This window comes from Pezoporus wallicus, unplaced genomic scaffold (assembly GCF_028554395.1).
Source record: "Pezoporus wallicus isolate ANWC-B61680 ecotype Strahan unplaced genomic scaffold, APGP_CSIRO_Pwel_v1 contig_8226, whole genome shotgun sequence".
In the NCBI taxonomy this organism is placed as follows: domain Eukaryota; kingdom Metazoa; phylum Chordata; class Aves; order Psittaciformes; family Psittacidae; genus Pezoporus; species Pezoporus wallicus.
In genome coordinates, this window is record NW_026635187.1 from 410,271 (window position 1) to 430,814 (window position 20,544).

Below are 20,544 nucleotides of genomic sequence, written 5' to 3' on the forward strand. Positions count from 1 at the left end.
GGTTTGGGTTCCTGGGTGGCAGCTCTGCCCACCCCGGACAAGGAGGACATCCTGCCCGTGCTGCCTCCAGCTGCATGGTGATGGAAGTGCTGCTCCCACCAGAACATGTCCTTCATGAACACCTCCTCCAGCCTTTCCATGGAGAAGGAAGAAGTGGATCCTCCTGGGAAAAAAAACACCCCAAGCCCCCAGTCCTTGATGCTCTCGGAGGCTGAGGGAGAGGTTCTGGTGGGTGCCCAAGCTGGGGCTCTGCAGGAAGCTGGTGCAGGGTACCCCTGACCATCCCCCTGCGCCGGGGCCTCCAGTGGGTTCTGCTCATGTCCAACCAACAGACACCATGAGTAAGAAAAAGGAAAGCACCTGGTTCCTTCAGGGGGAGAGCGGGACCCCCGCCACCCCCTACCACTTGAGGAAGTCCCTCACACGGCTCCATAGCTTGGTGATCCAGAGGTTGACCCCCAGGTCGGTCAGGTACTGGATTTCGGGCGTCAGCATCTTGCGGCACAGCTTCCGGTGCTTCTTGTTGATCTTCTTCTTCAAGTTGTAGCCCAGGATGGACTTCTCCCCCAGGGGCTGCCAGGGTTGCATGGAGGACTCCTGGATGGCACTGGCATCCACAGGGTGTCCCCCATCGATGCAGATGCTCTTCATTTTCTCATTCTCTCGCTGCAGCTCAGCCACGTCCTTGGCCATCCGCTCCCTCCCGTAGGCCTCCACTTTACGCCAGAAGGTGGCATTAAAATAGCGGTAGAGCTTGGTGTCGATGAGGTTCCAGGAGGTGGCCTTCTCGTAGAGCTCAGGTGTCAGCCGGGACACAGTGGAGCCCTTCCGGGCATTGAGCTTGAAGTAGAGGACATCCTCCAGCTGCCAGCACAGCAGCTCCTTCAGCAGCACCAGCGACTCATCGAAGTACTCGAGCAACATGACAAGGTGGAAGCGCTGATCTATCTCCTGGATGTGTTCCTCCACCAGCGGGCTGTTGGCGTTCATGTTGTTGTCGTAGCCCAAGTCGAAGAAGAGGAGGTTTTGGAGGTAGTGAGCATTGAACCCGTTGGGGTCATAGTAGTGCCAAGGGTCCCGGAGGAACTCCGCCAGCTTGTCGTCCCCGCTGAGCTTCCAGGTGAGGGGAATGATGCGCCCGAAGTAGTGGAAGGAGGACTCGAAGAGGTAGGCAGGGTCCCGCAGCACCGTCACGAACGTGGTGTCAGCCGGCAGGAGCTTGCGCACCTCCTCGTAGTGGAAGCGCATGTGGTTGCAGATGATGTTGAAGCAGGCACCGGGCCGGTAGCGCTGCACTTGGCTGCGCTCGAAGAACGCGGGGTAGTAGAAGTCGTTGCGGCCGTTGGGGAAGGCGAACTTGAGGCGGTGCTTCTCACCAAAGCGGAAGAGGATGTTGAGGATGGTGCTGCTGGCCGTCTTGTGCGTCTTCATGAACATGATGTTCACCTTGGGCACGCAGCTCTGGCCCGACGCGCTGCCCGTGCCGTTGGCCGCCACGGCCGGAGCCTTGCCGGGGGCTGCGGAGGAGGAGCAGGAGGAGGAGATGGGGATCCTGGTGGGGAGGAAATGGGACGAAGTGAGGGGGCAGTTGGGTCAACGTGGCTCAGCCACCACTGAGGCTCAGCCGTGTTCCTTCCTGGAGGAGCTGGACCGGGGAAGGGTGCTCAGCCTGGGGATGGGTGCTCATCCCCAGTACCCATTAGAATCCCCAGTGCAGAGGAGATTGGGTTTGGGCAGAGCCCCCTGTACCCCGCACCGTCCCCAGAGCCCCTGAGCCACCAAACCAAGCTCACGCGGCCCTGGACAACCCCAGTCACTGAGCATGTGCTGCTGTGGGGGTCAGACTCCACCAGCATCAGCACAGCCTGAGCAGAGGGGTCCCCATCCTTCCCCAAGGGCATGGCTGTGGTGGCCCTGGTGATGTTGAGATGTGCATCAAGACAAGCTCTCCATGGCCATAACTGCATGGACAGGAGCTGTTAACATTCTTGTGAGGTCTGGAAGCTGGGAAGCTGCCCCCCCCCCCCCCGTAGGAGCTGTGGAGGATCCAGCATCCCAGTGAAGAGGGGAATAATCCCCATGCCCAGCTCCACAGACAAGCACTGGGAACACCATGTGTGTTACCCGAGCTGCCTGGGGCAGGGACCAGAGCCCTCTGTGAGTGACTCTGGACACTGTTAATGAAGGTGCAAAGCTGATCCCTGATAACGAACCCGTTGGGCAGCATGGGCAGCAGCTCATGCAACACCCACAGGCGGATCCTGGGGATAAGCTTAGAGATAAACTCAGTGCCAGGAGCTGAGCAGCAGAGAGCTTTGAACCTCTCCATGCCCATTGCTCTGCATGACAGTGTACATGTGGCAGCCCTCTGGTAACTCCTAAGGACAAGCCCTCGATGAAAGCACCCAAGTAACTGCTCCCCTCTGCCTGCTGCTCCTGACTGCTGGGGAATGTCCCTGCGATGCTTTTCCTTCTCCCAGGGGACGCAAAGCTGGGGTCGGGCGGGGGCTCCTGCACCTCCTCGTCCCACCATCACCCAGGGTGTGTGTATGGATACACACATCTCCATCCTGCCCCCCGGGGAGCTGGGGTTCCCTTTCACCAACTCATGGGGCGCAGACACCAGCACGAGGTTGTAGGGAGGGGATGTCTTGGTGTGAAGCCATCAGAGCCTGGAAAGCCCCAGGATTTTCCCAAGCTTTCCAGGGCTGGAAAGCTCTGGTTGGGTATGAAACAGGGTGGCCATGCTGCCAGGGCACTCACTCTGCCATGCTGACTTGGAGTGGAGGGACGGCGTAGGAGTAAAGCAGCAGCATGAAGCTCGTCAGGAGGGTCCCCAGGACGAGCCCCTTGCACATGGACCTCCAGTGCTTCCCATGGTGCAGCATCCTGGTCACCTGCAGGAGAGGAGAGCTGTTAGCACTGGGAGATGGGGAAGCTGGGACAGAGAGGGCTCAACTCACATGCCCTGGGAAGCATCTCACTGCGGTTTTTGGCACTGGCACTGCCAAGATTGAGGTGAGGCAGCACCAGGCGTGTCCCCACTGCTGGCACAACTGCTTCATGGCCAAGGAGCAGCAGCTCTGCCCAACCTGAGCAACCTTTGCCCACCTGGACAAAACCCAGCGGACTGGGCTAGAACCAGGGGAAGGAAGGAGTTGCCATGGGGCAGAATGAGAGCACTGGAACACCACGGACATGGGCAGGAGCTTTCCAAGGGCACCGGGATCCCTTTTCCCAAGGAAACCTCCAGCTGCAGCAGGAGCTCCATCAGCTCATGGGTGGATGCTGCTCTGTGCACCCAGCACAGGCAGGAGGGAGGTCCTGGCACCTCCGGCAACACTGAGGGCAATGTTCAGCCTTGGGTGGCTCCAGGTGGGACAAGGGGGACCCGGGGCAGGATGTCACCTCCCTGAACTATTGCACATTACACACATGTGCATGCAGCAGGGCATGCACACAGCCAGAGGGCACATGCACACAAACACCCATGCACATATGTGCATGTGGGGGAGACAGGCACATATTGTGCGTGCACACACAGGTATATGTATCTGTGTGTGTTCATGCATCCACATGCATGCAGACACACGTGCACCCATGTATGCATTCGTGAATGCCCCCTAAGCATACAGACACCCTTATGCTTGCACACCCATGCACACCCATACATGCACACACACCCATACATGCACACCCATGCACACACAAGGACACACATACATGCACATGCACCCATACATTCAAACCCATGCACACACACACCCCCAGGGACACACACACACATACATGCACACCCATGCACACACCCACACATACATGCACACCCATGCACACACCCACACATGCACACACACCCATACATGCACACCTACGCACACACACACCCACATGCACACACACACACACACATACATGCACACCTATGCACACACCCACATGCACACACACACACCCACATACATGCACACACCCCCCCACACATACATGCACACCTATGCACACCCACACATGCGCACACACACACACATACATGCACACCTATGCGCACACACACATATGCACACCTATGCACACATACACATGCACCCACCCACACACCGATACATGCACACCCATGCACAGACACACATACATGCACACATATGCACACGCACACACACACATACATGCACACACACACATACATGCACACCCACACCCCCATACATGCACACCCATGCACACGCGCACACACACATACATGCACACACACACATGCACACACACACATACATGCACGCACACACACACATACATGCACACACACATGCACACACACACATGCACACCCACATGCACACCCACATGCACACATACATGCACACCCACACCCCCATACATGCACACCCATGCACACGCACACACACATACATGCACACACACATACATGCACACCCACACCCCCATACATGCACACCCATGCACACGCACACACACATACATGCACACACACACATACATGCACACCCACACCCCCATACATGCACACCCATGCACACGTACACACACACATGCACACACACACATGCACACACACACACATACATGCACACACACACACACATGCACACACACACATACATGCACACCCACATGCACACCCACATGCACACATACATGCACACACACACACATGCACACACACACACATACATGCACACACACACACATGCACACCCACACCCCCATACATGCACACCCATGCACACGCACACACACACACACATGCACACACACACACATGCACACACACACACACATACATGCACACACACACACATGCACACACACACATACATGCACACCCACATGCACACCCACACCCCCATACATGCACACCCATGCACGCACAGGCACACATGCACAGAGCCCCGTGCCCACCTCTATCGCCCCCCGGCACCGCAGGGGACACGGCGGCGGGGGGGGGCTCGGGCAGCTCCGCTCTCCCGCGGCCGCATTGCTGCAGGGTGTCCTCTGCGGCAGGACACGGGGACGAGCCACCGTGACCGCGGCACCGGGGCTGCTACCGAAGCCCGGGAGCACCCCCCGAGCTGGGGCAAACCCCGCAGCCCCGTTCCTTCCATGGCCTCGGAGCTGGCTGAGGTTCAACGTCCATCCCAACCCCAACCGTTCCACGATTCTCCGGCTGAGCGGCAGCAGCATCTCCCCAGCCCCGGCTCTTTCCTCCCCCCCGATGCAGCAAAGCCCCCTCGGTTTATCCCCGCTGCCCCCCAAGCAGGCGGGTTACCTGGTGCTGGGAATGCTGCTGGGACACGCGGAGCCCGGGCGGCTGCTCCCCCTGCCCCCCCGGCGCCTCGGGTGCTGAGATTTCCAGCTCGATGAATAATGAATGGAAAGTGCAACCGGAGCCCAGGCTGCGGCCGGGCGCGGGGCACAGCTCGTCCTGGCACCCGGCGCGGCAGCGGGGGGCACCGGCGGCGTGGGGGCACCCCAAAAACTCACCCAAGAGCTGCGCTGCAGCGGGGACGCGGGTCAGGCAGCGCTGCCTGCATCCAGCCTCATCCTGCCCGGTGTGTGGAGCCGGTGGCAGACGCAGCACGGCACAGATGGGACACAGTGGGTGTTCAGCAGAACCACATGGGAGCGGGTGGCCCTGACCCTTACCCCAGCCCGGGTGTGAGGACCTGAGGGTCTCACATACCCGGGAGCAGCCAGAGTTTGATCTTGCCCACAGTGGAAAAAGGTGCTGGTGGGAGCCAGGCAGTGCCGGTGGGAACTCCCACCGGCACCGGAGTGAAGCTGCATCCCGCTGGTTGTCCTTGTCAGCGCAGCAGCACTGACCCCGTGGAAGCAAACCAGCTCCATGAGCCCTGCTCCAGGCTCCAGCCCCGTGGGGGTCCCCCTATCCCCCTGGAGCAGCACGGAACCCCATCCCCGCACACTGGGATGCCAGGAGGATGGAGCTCCACCCTGGCTGGCTCCCTGGGGTGGCTCTGGCAAACAGTTCCCAACCCAGCTCCTCTATTGACTTTGCCTTCAATGAGTGGCTTAATTATTAATAGCTTGCTGAGAGAAACGTGGTGACCGAGGCGCTCTCCTGGGGCTGCCATTAGTGCCGGGCAGCTGCAGCGCCAGCTCCCAGCTGCCTGCTTGAAATTCCCAGTCAGAGGACACGGCAGCACCGGCCATTTCCCCGCAGGTCACCCCAGCACAGCAGAGGCCACGCGGCTCAGCAGCTCCATCCCCATGTCCCAGCAACTCCTCTGGTCCTTGAGGACATCCTGGAGCCTTCTTTGGGGTTTTCCCTATAGGTGCCATCTCCTTTACATCCAACCACTATAGCTGCTGTCCACATCCACCTGCCCCTTGCTCCTCTAGCCCTACAAGCCCATGGAAACGGTCCTTATCCCACAATCCCAACTTTATGCAGACACAATGCTTCCTACCCCCCTTGCACACCCCTCATGGGTACAAACATCCATGCCCACAGCCCCCGCACACCCTGCCCCACAGATCTGCCCCCCAGGCATCACCTTTTCCTCTGCTTCAGCTGCTCTCTGTGAGCCCTCCCTCTCCTCTCCTGGGCTGGCCGGGGCGCAGGGGGAGCGGGTGGCACGGGGCGAGGGTGCCGATGCTGCTCCGACATGGAATAAGCTCTTCCCGGCAGCTCCCCGCAAACGCTGGCTGATCCGAAGCCTCCCCACTAACCACAGCGCTTACGGCATGTCCGGGGGCCCGGCCCCGTGTCACTGGCCTGGGGAAGGGGGACAAGAGGCAGCGATGAGGGGCGCTGCGGGAGGGACGCGGGGCTGCGGCCGGGCACTGCCCGGCTCCCCCGGCACGGCCGGGCCAGCCCCTGGGTGCCCGCGGCCACCCCGAGCCTCCGGCTCCCCACCCACCGCCGCGGCACAGAGGAGGCATTGAGCCGCTGCCGAGCAGAACAACGGCCACGTTTGTCTCCATCTGCGCCACGGGCCTCAACGGGGACATTGTCACCGGCAGCACCCAGCCCGGCATGGCCCTGCGCTGGCAGCCGGGGTGCCGCCGGACGGGGGGGGACAATGGCTGTCCCTCGGCGGTGGCACCCGGCTCCTCGCCTCTTGCCGTGTCCCATGGCTGCTGTCAGCTCCCACCGCCACAGCTCACCTGGAGGTGCGGGGCTCGGCCCCGCAGCCCCGTCCCTGCCGCCCCGGGGTGGCCAGCCAGCACTGCGCCAGCTCCTCTTCATCCTCCCTCCCGCAGGCTCCTTGCCCTCCCTCCCCGCGCCCGCCCTATCTAAAGAGCTTTTATGGCCTTCGTGGCAGCAATATTTCTGCTCCCCGAACCCAACCTGCGCGATAACGGTGGAGCCACCGTGCTGCCACCAGCCTTATCCACAGTGCTGCTCCCACTGCGCTGCCTGGCGTTTTGGGGGCACCTAAAACCCACCTGTGGGGGGCTCAGCGGTGCTGCTGCCCACTCAGCTGCTGAAGACACAGCCCCATGGGCTGCATCACCCCACAGTGGGGCAAGAAAGGGGCCGTTGTGCTCCCAGACCTGTCCTCAGTGCTTCCCACTCCTGGTCCTCACCTGCGTCACCCGGATGGAGGGGTTTGGGTTTGCTGAGCCCCACGACAGCTCTTGCCCCATCGCAGACAGTGGTCACATCCTGCCCTGCCTCGGCAGGACCGGTTCCACCCCGGTGTCAACCTGTGCAATCCCCAGGTAGCCCCAGCCCTGCTGGGGCATGGGAAGAGCCAGAATGTCCCTTGTCATGGCAAGACAAGGGACAAGGAGCTGCCACCACCCTGCAGGAGCGGGCATGGCCCTGCTGCCCTGGGACACCCCCCTGGCCGTGCAGGAGGCATCTGACAGCAGAGGGGAAAGGGCACCTCTGTGCAGGGGAGAGAGCAGGGGCCCAAGTGAGCACAGGCAACGCCAGGATGTGCCCTGCTGGAGCAGAGGCTGCTGTGGGACAGCGACAGGAGGCTTGTCCCAAGTGTTTCCGAGCTCATGGCCCCCGCCAGCCTTTGTTTGATGCATTTCCAGTTGCATCCAGCCCTGGCTGGGATCATGCCAGGGATTTCTCCTCCCAGGCCCATCTGTCACAGGCCACGACACCAGATTAAATATCAGCCCTGGCTCTTCCGGCCCTTTCCATCCCCTCACCTGGAAACAGCGGCGTGGGGGCAAGAAACCACCCCACAGCCTCTCCACAGGGCACGTCTCCATTCCAGGGTCCCCCTTTGTTTTGGGAATGCTGCCGCAAAGAATTCCCACCCGGAAAAGGACCGCAGGATGTGGCAGCTTGATGAAGGGAAGCTGGCGAGCTCAGGTGTGGTGTAGATGAGCCAGGAGCTGTGACACCCCATGGGGTGTAGCCCACCCCCAGGAGCCCTCACCCATGTCCCCAGCCCACCTGGGCGAAAGCAGAGCGAATCCCCCCGCTCACGCTGGGAAGCGGGGCCGGAGCGGGGATCCCGAGGGATGCGGTGAGGAGCCGGGCGCTGGCAAGGGCAGCAGCACCGAGGTCCCGGGGCTTGGTCCTGGCGGACACGGGCTGTCCAGGCGCGGTGTTACACAGAGCTGTCACAGGGAGAAGGTGTCATCAGGGTGGGAAAATGGGAACCGGTGCCTGCCCAGGTGGTGCGACTGGTCCGTGGCCTCTGCCGGCCCGGCCCAGCACCCTGAGCCCAGCACCACGCCTCTGGGTGCTGCGATGTGGGTGCTGTGGGTGCTGCAGTGCTGCAGTGCCCAAGGCTCCAGTGTGGCTGGGAAGCTGCACTCAAGGTCTCCTGGCCCATGGTGGAAGCCTGGCTCCAGGTGCAGCTTCCCAAGAGCTTCCCCATGTGGTACCCCCCCCCCACCTTTTCCAAGAGGTGAAATCAAGGGAAGGGGAAAAACAAGGGGAAAAATATACACAGCAAAATGCTCCCAAGTCTGGGGGGATGGGGGGGGGGGGGAGGAGGAGAAAAGAAATAATAAAAAAAGGAAAATGCAAAAAAGAAAAATTAAAAAGGAAACAGAGTAAAGGGAAAATAAAAAAGGAAAAAGAAAAGGAAAAAGAGAAAAGGAAAAAGGAAAAAAGATGAAAGAAAGAAAAAGGAAAGAATAAAAAGGAAAAAGAAAAAAGAGAAAAGGTGAAAAAGAAAATTAAAAAAAGAGAGAAAAAAAAATTGAAAGGAAAAATTAAAAACAAAGGAAAAAAGAAGAAGGTCCCGGTGAAAGCCCAAGGACGGAGAACAGGGACGGAAGGGGAGGGCAGGCCAACGGCCTCTGCGCTGCTGCGGGGGCCGCGGTGCGTCCATGGCCACGTCCGTGCCCCCCGGGAGCACCGAGCCGGCCCCACAGAATTCCTGCGGGATGAGGCAGCCCCGGCACTGCCCAGCACAGGGGGTCCGTGGAGCCCCCGCCATGGCCGCCACGTAAAGCCCTCAGCCACCACGACCCAGCTCACCGAGGCCACAGGGGCCCCCCCAGCACCTCGGGATCCCCCGTTCCCACCCCGCGCAGGGGCCAGGGAAGGAGGAACCTGCCCCATGGGGGCTGCCCCGCTCCAGGCATTACCCAGCTCCTCTGGCCCAGGCAGCCATGAGCAGGCCTCAGCCTGTGAGCAGGCCCCAGGGTGGGAATGGGGGGGGAACATGGATGTAGGGGAAAAGGGGGGGACAATGCTGCTGATGGGGGCTGCCGACCACCCCCAGTGCGCTCTGCAGGGACCCCTTCCACTGGAGCAGCTTGCTCCAAGCCCCTGTGTCCAACCTGACCTTGAGCACGGCCAGGGATGGGGCAGCCACAGCTTCTGGGGGCACCCTGTGGCAGGCCCTGGCCATGGCGTCTCCTCAGTGCCCCCCCAGCCATGGCCACGGCGCTTCCTGGGCACCTGCAGAGCCTTCACCCTGGCACTGGGTACCAGAGACAAGAACCCGGCTCCACCTCCACGCGCTCCCCTCAGCCCTTCACACCCATTGCTGGGATCCCGCTGAGCACCCTCTCCTCCAGCCCACCCTTGCAGGCGCTGCCCCAGCCGGACACGCTGCATCGTCCCCAGGCACCACGTCCCTCGCTGGACACAGCTCCACGAGCGGCCTCACCGGTCCCGAGGGGCAGGATGGCCTCCCCGACCTCCTCCAGTCCTCCTCATGCCCCCCAGGCACGGTGGCTGCTCATGGCAAGCTCCAGGCCCTTCCCTACAGAGCTGCTTTCCAGCCTGGTGCTCCCCATGGAGCTGAGCACGCAGCCAGGGTCGAGCAGACCCTTCCCAAACCTGCTGCTGGGAGCGTGGATGGGCAAATGGTGACAAGGGGCAAGGTCACAGCCACGGTGCCCAGGGGTTGTGGCACCTGGAGCAGGGCCCAGGCGCCGTCTCTTCAGCCCCACGCAGGGTGAGGAGCCTCCTCCAGCCCCACACGCGCACTGGGCAGAACACGGCATACGGTGCGGTCCCACCGCAGCCAGGAGGGAGGAAACAGCCCTGGGCAAGTGTCACCTGCTCTAATGACACATAGAAAGCCAAGAGGGTGGCTCCGGGATGGGCTCCTCTCCACCAAAGCCGGGGTGCTCTGTGCTGGGCAGTGCCCGGCAGCTCCTGCTCCACCGTGGGGCTGCTCCTCCACCCAGGGCTGTGCCAGTCCAAAAGGAACAATCACAAAGGGACCTGCAAGAGCCTCCTCCTCCTCACTCACCGCCCTGGGGGTCAGGAAGCAGAGGTGGCACCAGCGTGAGGGGCTGGTGACCCTGATGCCATGGTCCAAGGCAGGATGAGCAGCACCGGTGCGGGAGAGCACTGGGAAAGGCACAGCAGGAGGTTTATTTACAGAGGGGAAATGGTTTCGTTTTGCATTCCTGTCCCAGCATCAGAGCTGAGGGTTCAAGGACAAGGGTGTCCATAGGGCACAGCCCCGTCAGGCTCGCCGTGCCTTCTTGCTTTTCTTCTTCTCCTCCTTGACAGCAGCATCGTGGGCTTTCCTCTTCGCAGCGAGTTTGTTCGCCTGTGGAGAACCCCCCGAGAGGCAGAGTCAGAGCCATCTGCAGTCACCAAGGGCAGCTCTGCCCCAGTCCCACCAACCCCCGGCTGTGCGTGGGGAGATGGACCCATGTGCTGCAGGCACCCGGGTCACTGCCCTCACCAGCTACAGGAAAGCAGGAGCAGCCCAGAGCCGGCACAATGTGGGGCACACCTGGCTTTAGGGATCCACCACCACGAGCCCATCTGGGAAGAGTCAAAGGTGCTGGGCCCACAACAGCGCTATGCTCCTACCTCTCGGACTTTCCTCTTCTTGCCAAACATGATCTTCTTGTAGAGGTATTTCTCCCTCTTCTTCATCATCATGATGGCCAGGCGCTTCTCCTCGCTCTGCTGCTCCTGCTCCAGGCGCTGCTTGTCCTCCAACTGCAGCTTCCCGGCCGTCACCGTCACCGGCAGCGCCTGCAGGAGCCAGAGCTCAGCACCCGGAACCCAGCACCCTCCCCAGGGACACACGGAGTACCCTCCCCAGCAGGCAGCAGGTCCTGAGCAGGGACAGGGGTCCAGGCCCCAGCAGTGCGGTGGCTGCAGGAGCAGCACAGCCACAGCAGTGCCAGCTCTGTACCTTGTTGCTCTGAGTCTTCTGCTCTTCCAGCTTCTTTAATTTCATCTCCTCTTCCTTTTCAGACTCATCTTCCTCCTCCTCCTCCTCGTTGTTGTCCTCCTCTTCCTCCTCTTCTTCCTCCTCACTCTCTTCATCTACAGACAGAGCACTGTCACCAACGGCAGAGCAGGCACTGGCTCCAGAGCAGGTCCAGCCCTGCTCAACTCCCCAGCTCCTGATCCCAGAGCCTGGCATCACCTGGCTCCTCTCCCCTCTGCATCGCCAGCAGCTTCAGCTTCTCAGGAGGGATGTAGTCTCCCTCCTGCTCCGTCACGAAGGGCGAGAGGTGGGGGGGCAGCAGCACCCCCGGGAAGTAGTCGGCCACAGGGAGGCACAGCTTGGCATTAACCGAGTCGAAGACCCATTGAGGCTGCAGGTAGTACCTGTGGGGCAGAGGGACTCAGGCTCTGGAGCTCATGGGCTAGAGGGGAGCGTGGGACAGGTCTGGGACAGGCCTCGTGCCTCACCAACCTGCCAACAACCTGCTGCTGCACCTGGGGCCGGTCCACGATCTGGTGGGTGATGGATGGGTCGCTCACACCATAGGTGGCCCCGATGCACAAGGACTTGTCCCAGGAGACTTGGCCACCAAAGCACCTGCCAGCAAAGGCCACCGAGGGGTGAGGCAGGTGGGGGGGGCCTGCAGGAGGTCAGGTAGATCGCCCCCAAGCCCTGATGGAGGGGCAGCACCGAGGCACAGCACATACCGGATGACAAAGGCCAGCGGCTCCCGAGGCACCTCCCTGTTGAGGAAGAAGCGCAGACCCTCAAAGAGCTTCTTGTGCTTCTCCAGGGCCTCCTGCTCCTTCTTCCTCGCATCCATCTGCTCCGCAGTCTCCTGCTCAGGGCAAAGTATTCAGCTTCCTCCCCAAGACCAGCCCCTGCCAAGCCCCTCTCTGCAGGGTGCCAGCCCCATTGGGCTCCCAGTACCTCCCAGCACCACACCAGCCCCTGCCCGGGCACAAAACCTACCCTAGACAGGATCCCCCAAGGCCAGGGCTGAGCCCCACCACCAGGCTCTTACCCCCTCCACTGGGAACTCATCCAGCTCCACCTCCTCCTCGTGGGTTGGTGCCACCACCCGGGCCAGGCTGGAGCTCAGAGCTGACAGCTTCTGCAGCGGGAGGCAATGAGAAGGGTCAGGCCCAGACAGGCTTTGGGATGGGAAAAGGGGCAGCCTCATGGAGGAAGGAGCTTCTCCAAGACTGGAGAGATATTCAGGCTCCTCCATGTCCTGTCCCACCCCAAGTCCCCCACCACGCAGAACGGACACCAAGCACTGCTCCTCCCTTGTCCAACAAGGAGTTTGAGACCAGGCTCCTCCCACGGAAGGGTCTGGCTCTGCTCCTCAGTCCCTACACACCGAGTGCCTCACAGCAGGAGGAGGTGTGGGGTCAGGACACCAAGACCACACAGGATCCTCCCGTGGAGCACGGTGACAGCAGTGTCCCTCACCTCCAGGTAGCTCTCCGAATCCATGGCGTATTCCGTGCCCTCTGCAGGCTTCAGCTCAGCATCAGCCTGGCCATCGATCTGGGGGGAGAAACAGGATGTGGGAAAGCAGCTCCCAAATCCCAGAGACCCCAAACACCCCCTGACATTCCAGCACAGCCCCAAAGCCGGGAGCAGCCGGTGCCTCACCTTGGGTGGGTAGATCAGGTTGAGGGACTGGTAGAGGCGGAAGTTGACGAAGCCCAGGAGCGTGGTGTAGAACTCGGTGAAGGTGGCCATCACCCGGTAATCCACGTCCGTGGGGTGCTGCGGGCACAGCGAGGGTGAGGACACGGGGACAGACTCCAGGGATACAGAACTAATGCTGCCTGGGCAGGACATGGGCTGGCCAAGGAGATGCTGCAGGCTGAGCTGGAGGGGTGAACCTCAGCAGGGGCCAGACAAAAAACTGGGAAGCCTCAACCCAACTGTGCCAAACCCAGGGGTGAAATGAGAGGGTCCTGCCTGGCAAGGGGGAATGGTTCTAAACTGACAGAGGGGAGATGGAGATGAGCTCTTAGGCAGAAGCTCTTCCCTGTGAGGGTGCTGAGGCGCTGGCACAGGGTGCCCAGAGAAGCTGTGGCTGCCCCATCCCTGGCAGTGTTCAAGGCCAGGTTGGACACAGGGGCTTGGAGCAAGCTGCTCCGGTGGAAGGGGTCCCTGCCCATGGCAGCGGTTGGAGCTGGAGGTGCTTTAAGGTCCCTTCTAACTCAAACCAGGCTGGGATGACTCTGTGATATGATCTTGGCAAGGTGCAGCACAGCGATGAGTCTGACTCGGCTCCTCACTAAGTGGTACAAGCCTCATTCCTCAGGTTAATCTTTAATTGCTGATTAAGGCATATTTGGTAATTAAAAAGAGAAGACAAGGAACCGGGGAGGCTGGTACAGCCAGGCATGGGGACACGGGGACAGTCAGCCTGGAGGGCTGGGCCCCACCTGATCACCTAAGGCCCTTTATGGGTTCCACAGCATGAGAGCCACAGGATGGTCCCTCAGCTGTCCTTGGGAGGGACTTTAGCAGCGCCTGTTGTGTCTGATGAAGGGGTGATGGGTTTGAACTGAAAGAGGAGATTCAGGCTGGACATGAGGAAGGCATTTTTCACCATGAGGGCAGTGAAACACTGGCACAGGTTGCCCAGACTGATGGTGGATGCCTCATTCCTGGAGACGTTCCAGGCCAGACTGGATGTGGTACTAAGCGACCTGGTCTAGTTGATGATGTCCCTTGCTTACTGCAGGCGGCTGGATTAGATGAGCTTTGGGGATCCCCACCAAGCCAGACTGTGATTCTATTCTAACCCTTCCCCATCCCAGCAAAGGCAGCAGTGGGGCAGCAGCAGCGCGGGTCCTGAGGAGATCCTGCCGCGTTCCCCCCGGTACTCACATCATGGGCAAAGGTGTAAGGGGTGATCCATGTGATGGGCTGTCCCAGCACCTCGGCCTGGTAGTAGATGCCCTTGATGGAGAGGAAGACCTGGCAGGGAATGGAGGGAAGGCTCAGGGGAAGGAAGACCATGGGTGCTCCCTTGTCCCGTTCTCGTTAACACTTCCCTTGTCAGTGGGGTCACCAGGGGAGCATCAGGCAGCCCAGCAGCACCCATTCCCAGGCTGAAGCACCAGCACAGTGGGTCCAGTGCCACCCAGGGGCACAAGCTCATCACCACCACCACAATCCCCCAGGGCAGGGGGTCTCGGCCCCCCTCCCGCAGCACCCACCTTGCGCAGGGAGCGGGAGGCGATCACGTAGTTGAGAAACTCCACAGCCAGGCGCCGGCAGAGCTGGATGGTCTGGACGTGGCACTTGCCCGTGCGCGGGAAGGTGGAGAACAGGAAGCACATGGAGAGAGCATCGTCCAGGTCCCGCAGTGCATCCACAAAGGTTGGATACCTGTGCCCGGGCAGGAGGAGGAATCACACACAGCCACGTCCACCAGGAGCTGCTGGGGCTCGTGGAGACCATGCAGGACAAGGGGACAGGAACCAAAGAGCATCAGTCTCCTGCACATCCCACCGAACTGGTGACCCACAGCGATGGGGTGCCCCTGCTGGGCACTGGGGACACCAGCTCCTGGGACTCGGGGCTCTCCAGGGAGCCAGGAGAGCAACAGCCCAGTTACCGTGTGGTGTCAACAGGTTTTAGAGCACCCACAGGCACATGTGCTGGATTGATCCCCAGAGTGTGAGCAGCAGCTCAGGGAGGGGATCCTGCCCCTCTGCGGTGCTCTGGGAAGACCCCTCCTGCAGCCCTGATCCAGCTCTGGGGCAGCAGCACAAGAGGGATGTGGAGCTGTTGGAGTGAGGCCAGAGGAGGCCACGGAGCTGCTGTGAGGGCTGGAGCAGCTCTGCTCTGGAGCCAGGCTGAGAGAGCTGGGCTGGGTCAGCCTGGAGAAGAGAAGGCTCCTGAAGGGGAGACCTGAGAGCAGCTCCAGTGCCTAAAGGGGCTGCAGGAAAGCTGGAGAGGGGCTTGGGACAAGGGATGTAGGGACAGGCCAAGGGGAATGGCTTTAACCTGCCAGAGGGGAGACTGAGATGAGCTCTTAGGCAGAAGCTCTTCCCTGTGAGGGTGCTGAGGCGCTGGCACAGGGTGCCCAGAGAAGCTGTGGCTGCCCCATCCCTGGCAGTGTTCAAGGCCAGGTTGGACACAGGGGCTTGGAGCAAGCTGCTCTAGTGGAAGGTGTCCCTGCCCATGGCAAGGGTTGGAGCTGGAGGAGCTTTAAGGTCCCTTCCAACACAGACCAACCTGTGACACTGAATCCCAGCCTGCACCCACCAGGACCAATGCTCCTGTGGTGCAGCACAACAGCACAGGGCACTCCTTGGCCAGATGAAAGCTGCAGGACTCAAAGGCTGCAGTCAGATGGTGAGGTCCCACCACTCCAGCAGTGCTGCAGTCACAGAATCCCCCATCCTATGCTTGCTGGGGCAGGGCTTGCCCCTTGGTGCCATTTCCCTTTCCTCAATCTGCACCAGCACAATGAGGTCCCGGGCACCACTGGGACAATGAAGAGACAATGAGGTTCCTTCCCTGCTTTGGTTTTCTCCTCTCCCACTGCCACCAAACCCATCAAGTCACCAAGAGTCACCGTCCATCAGCCCTCCCTCTGAGGAAAGCAGTGCCCAGGGAGAGGAGGAGAGCTCTGAGCATCTTCCTGGAGATCCCAGATCCATCTGGGATGACCAGGCACTCCCTGCTCACTCATGCATTGCTACAACCAGCTTGCAGCACACCCTGCCCTTCTCCTCCAGCCCAGAAACACCAGTTTCCATCACCCCCCCTTCAGATACACACAGGAGATGGATCCCCAATGAGGGACGGACACAGCGAAGGCTCCACATCCCCAGGGCAAGCTCCTGCCCAGAGGACAGCTCTGCCAGGGCAGGGCATGCAGCGCACCCACCTCTCCTTCACAATGTGGTCAAGCTTGTAGGTGGGCTTGTTCTCCTTCAGCCGGTCTACGGTGCTCCACTCGCTCTTGCCGTACGCCTTCCGGAGCTTCCGCACGAACACCTGCGGGACAGCGGGAATGCTGGGGGGGGCTGCGGGAGAGGCCGAGCCCCCAGGGCCCCTGAGGGGCTCCTGATGGGAAATCACCTTGTACTCCCGGAACTTGTTGACGATGGGCTCGTGGAGGAGGAATTTGATGTCCTTGAGGAGGTAGAAGGTCCTGGGAGCCGTGGAGCCTTTGTTCACCTTCTTCTTGTGCTTGGGCTCGTGGGGGTAGATGCCCTTCAGGATGCAGAGGCGCCTGGGGGCGGCGATAAGGGTGAGACGTGGGGCAGGAGCACCCAATGGTGCTGCCGCCCCTTGGACACCCAAAACCACAACACCCTGAGACTCCGGGATATGCGGGACACAAAACCCGGCTCCCCATGGGGAGGGCCCATAGGGACACCCCGCCACAGGCCCCATCTCCTGCGGGGGTCCCGGTGGGATGCTGGGCGCACCTGAAGTCGGGCAGGCTCAGCTGCAGCTTCTTCCGCGCCCGGTTGCGGGTGATGTAGTTGGTGGCGGCCCCGCGCTCGTACTGTGGAGAGACGAGGGGGGGTCGGTACAGGGAGCCCGGCCACCGGGATGGGGAGCGGGAACCGGCGGGGCGGAATAGAGCCAGTAGGCACGGCGAGAAGAGGGGGAGACCCGGCACCGGATGGGGTGAGGGGGGGAACGGGAAGGTACAGGGGGAGATGGGGAAGGGGGAACGGACACGGTAGGACACGGGAGTGTAGCGGGGGGACGGACACGGTACGGACACAGCCGGGTACCGGGGGGGATGGGCACGGTACGGACACAGCCGGGTACCGGGGGGTGATGGGCACGGTACGGACACAGCCGGGTACCGGGGGGGATGGGCACGGTACGGACACAGCCGGGTACCGGGGGGGGTGATGGGCACGGTACGGACACAGCCGGGTACCGGGGGGTGATGGGCACGGTACGGACACAGCCGGGTACCGGGGTGCCGGGGCAGGGGAGCTCCGGTGCGGGGGAAGGGGGGCTCCAGCGCGCCCCTCCCATGGCCGGGCACGCCGCGTGCTCCCGGGGTGTGCGGGGCGCCCGCGCGCTGGCTCCCGGGTAGGCCCCGTCCCGGGGCCGCGCTGCAGCGGCGGCTCCCGCGGGGCGGCCTCGGCTCCGGAGTCCCCGTGGCTCGGGGGAGGCCGGGCCCGGCGGGACCCACTCGTGGTGGCGGGGGGCGCAGGTCCCCGCGCCGGGGGTGAGTGCCCGCAGGGGCTCCGGGCCTCGGGGTCACGAGCTGAGGTTTGGGTTGGTGTGCGCCGCTCCCGGGGTTAGCGCTGGGTGACACGGGACGGGTAAAGGTGTTATAACCGACAGCACTGAGCACTGAGGGGTTATAACCGACAGCACTGAGCACTGAGGGGTTATAACCGACAGCACTGAGCACTGACAGCACTGAGCACTGAGGGGTTATAACCGACAGCACTGAGCACTGAGGGGTTATAACCGACAGCACTGAGCACTGAGGGGTTATAACCGACAGCACTGAGCACTGAGGGGTTATAACCGACAGCACTGAGCACTGAGGGGTTATAACCGACAGCACTGAGCACTGAGGGGTTATAACCGACAGCACTGAGCACTGAGGGGTTATAACCGACAGCACTGAGCACTGAGGGGTTATAACCGACAGCACTGAGCACTGAGGGGTTATAACCGACAGCACTGAGCACTGAGGGGTTATAACCGACAGCCCTGAGCACTGAGGGGTTATAACCGACAGCCCTGAGCACTGAGGGGTTATAACCGACAGCACTGAGCACTGAGCACTGAGGGGTTATAACCGACAGCTCCTGAGCACTGAGGGGTTATAACCGACAGCACTGAGCACTGAGGGGTTATAACCGACAGCACTGAGCACTGAGGGGTTATAACCGACAGCACTGAGCACTGAGGGGTTATAACCGACAGCACTGAGCACTGAGGGGTTATAACCGACAGCACTGAGCACTGAGGGGTTATAACCGACAGCCCTGAGCACTGAGGGGTTATAACCGACAGCACTGAGCACTGAGGGGTTATAACCGACAGCCCTGAGCACTGAGGGGTTATAACCGACAGCACTGAGCACTGAGGGGTTATAACCGACAGCACTGAGCACTGAGGGGTTATAACCGACAGCTCCCAGCACTGAGGGGTTATAACCGACAGCACTGAGCACTGAGGGGTTATAACCGACAGCACTGAGCACTGAGGGGTTATAACCGACAGCCCTGAGCACTGAGGGGTTATAACCGACAGCACTGAGCACTGAGGGGTTATAACCGACAGCACTGAGCACTGAGGGGTTATAACCGACAGCACTGAGCACTGAGGGGTTATAACCGACAGCTGAGCACTGAGGGGTTATAAGCACTGAGGGGTTATAACCGACAGCACTGAGCACTGAGGGGTTATAACCGACAGCACTGAGCACTGAGGGGTTATAACCGACAGCACTGAGCACTGAGGGGTTATAACCAACAGCTCCCAGCACTGAGGGGTTATAACCAACAGCACTGAGCACTGAGGGGTTATAACCGACAGCACTGAGCACTGAGGGGTTATAACCGACAGCACTGAGCACTGAGGGGTTATAACCGACAGCACTGAGCACTGAGGGGTTATAACCGACAGCACTGAGCACTGAGGGGTTATAACCGACAGCACTGAGCACTGAGGGGTTATAACCGACAGCCCTGAGCACTGAGGGGTTATAACTGACAGCACTGAGCACTGAGGGGTTATAACCGACAGCACTGAGCACTGAGGGGTTATAACCGACAGCTCTGAGCACTGAGGGGTTATAACCGACAGCACTGAGCACTGAGGGGTTATAACCGACAGCACTGAGCACTGAGGGGTTATAACCAACAGCTCCCAGCACTGAGGAGTTATAACCAACAGCTCCCAGCACTGAGGGGTTATAACCAACAGCACTGAGCACAGAGGGGGCTCCTCAGCCCCACTGTTTGCACTGGAATGAGCTGTTTGCCTTGAAACAAACCAAACCACCAGTCCAAAAATGGGGAAAAGGAACAATTCCAAGGTGACAGGGGTTGATGGTAGGGAGGAGTTGAGGTTCTGCTGCCTCTGCTTTCCTGGGGGTGTTCTCCTGGCCCAGTGCTGCCGTGCTGGTGGCACCTGAGCATCCCCTGAACATCCACCGGGACGGGACGCTCTCAGGGTGACGGCTGTTGAAGCAGTTTGATGTTTGCCCAGTGTCAGGTGTCCCTTCCCGGGGGTTGGGCATGGAGCTGGAAGAGATTTGAGGCCCTTTCAGCCCAACCCAGGCTGATTCTCTCCTGGTTTGTGTGGTGCCGTGTGGGGCTATGGGTAATGAGGGCTTGGACCTGACCCTGGTGGGTCCCTGGAGCTGCTCTTGTCCCCACTGCAGGTTGCAGCCGCTCTGGGTGCTTCACCCGCCCCTGGTGCCTCTGGGTGCTGTTGGTGCCATGCGCCCTCCTGCACCCTCATCCCTCCCCACCGCCCTCCAGAGAGCAGCTGCCCCTGGGACATGGGTCCCCTCCTGCCCCTGTCACTAGTGGGACACCCATGGGCGCTCCCTGGGTTCCCCACTGTGTCCTGTAGAGGCCAGGAGCCACGTCCTCAGCCCCCACCGAGTGCAGGGGTTCTGTGGGGCACAGGAGCCAGTCCCCACAGCCCAGCACCTGCCCTGAGCCTGGGGGTCCCCAGCAGCACCCTGGGACCCCACGGCAGGGTTTGCCTGGTGGGGCTCAGCCCCCCGCACCCGCTGCCGTGCTGGGCTGGTTAATCCTTGTTTGCGGTTCCATGCGGACAGCGAGTTACAGCTCCCGGAGGGCGCGGGAGCACGGGATTCCCAGCCCCATCTCTTGTTGCTGACTTTGGCCGGTGGCTCTGACCCAGGCAGGGGTTCAGGTCTCGCTGCCCCGGCTCAGGGCAGGGACACCCCGGGCTGCGCTGGGTC

The 20,544-nt window shown here is 61.1% G+C and overlaps 3 protein-coding genes across 6 annotated transcripts; all 3 read right to left on the reverse strand.

Moving 5' to 3' along the window:
* Nucleotides 1-280: 280 nt before the first annotated feature.
* GAL3ST1 (galactose-3-O-sulfotransferase 1) lies at nucleotides 281-7,273 on the reverse strand. Of its 4 annotated transcripts, XM_057410497.1 has the most exons (4): nucleotides 7,150-7,273; nucleotides 6,537-6,757; nucleotides 2,764-2,897; nucleotides 281-1,552 (listed from the first exon to the last, which is right to left on the reverse strand). In XM_057410497.1, the coding sequence occupies exons 3-4, from the start codon at nucleotides 2,886-2,888 to the stop codon at nucleotides 400-402; spliced, it is 1,278 nt and encodes a 425-aa protein (XP_057266480.1). In that variant the 5' UTR covers nucleotides 2,889-2,897; nucleotides 6,537-6,757; nucleotides 7,150-7,273; the 3' UTR covers nucleotides 281-399. The 4 variants fall into 4 exon arrangements, with proteins under 4 accessions (XP_057266480.1, XP_057266490.1, XP_057266475.1 ...); XM_057410507.1 differs by lacking the exon at nucleotides 6,537-6,757 and having other exon boundaries at nucleotides 7,150-7,243; XM_057410492.1 differs by lacking the exon at nucleotides 7,150-7,273 and having other exon boundaries at nucleotides 6,537-6,868.
* LOC130599853 (putative per-hexamer repeat protein 4) lies at nucleotides 2,894-4,871 on the reverse strand. Its single transcript, XM_057410637.1, has 3 exons — nucleotides 4,812-4,871; nucleotides 4,116-4,174; nucleotides 2,894-2,897 (listed from the first exon to the last, which is right to left on the reverse strand). Exons 1-3 carry the CDS (start codon nucleotides 4,869-4,871, stop codon nucleotides 2,894-2,896), a joined length of 123 nt encoding a protein of 40 aa, XP_057266620.1.
* Nucleotides 7,274-10,769: 3,496 nt separating the features above from the next.
* PES1 (pescadillo ribosomal biogenesis factor 1) lies at nucleotides 10,770-20,446 on the reverse strand. Its single transcript, XM_057410650.1, has 15 exons — nucleotides 20,406-20,446; nucleotides 17,051-17,893; nucleotides 16,698-16,851; nucleotides 16,504-16,613; nucleotides 14,822-14,993; nucleotides 14,490-14,579; nucleotides 13,254-13,370; nucleotides 13,068-13,145; nucleotides 12,637-12,726; nucleotides 12,320-12,450; nucleotides 12,084-12,209; nucleotides 11,811-11,995; nucleotides 11,574-11,707; nucleotides 11,243-11,410; nucleotides 10,770-10,973 (listed from the first exon to the last, which is right to left on the reverse strand). Exons 1-15 carry the CDS (start codon nucleotides 20,444-20,446, stop codon nucleotides 10,887-10,889), a joined length of 2,526 nt encoding a protein of 841 aa, XP_057266633.1. The 3' UTR covers nucleotides 10,770-10,886.
* Nucleotides 20,447-20,544: the final 98 nt, after the last annotated feature.

Bases quoted from the DNA above. Each gene is read 5' to 3' on its own strand.
- LOC130599853 (XM_057410637.1), bottom strand. From the start codon at position 4,871: ATGGGGGTGTGGGTGTGCATGTGGGTGTGCATGTATGTGTGTGTGTGC. The intron at 4,175-4,811 runs GTGCATGTATGT...TATGTGTGTGTG, and splicing joins GTGTGTGCATGTGTGTGTGT to TGCATGTATGTGTGTGTGTG.
- PES1 (XM_057410650.1), bottom strand. From the start codon at position 20,446: ATGGGGCTGGGAATCCCGTGCTCCCGCGCCCTCCGGGAGCT. The intron at 13,371-14,489 runs GTGAGTACCGGG...CTGTGCCCGCAG, and splicing joins CTTACACCTTTGCCCATGAT to CACCCCACGGACGTGGATTA. The intron at 12,451-12,636 runs GTAAGAGCCTGG...TGCCCTGAGCAG, and splicing joins ATGAGTTCCCAGTGGAGGGG to GAGACTGCGGAGCAGATGGA.
- GAL3ST1 (XM_057410497.1), bottom strand. From the start codon at position 2,888: ATGCTGCACCATGGGAAGCACTGGAGGTCCATGTGCAAGGGGCTCGTC. The intron at 1,553-2,763 runs GTGAGTGCCCTG...CCTCCCCACCAG, and splicing joins CTCCAAGTCAGCATGGCAGA to GATCCCCATCTCCTCCTCCT.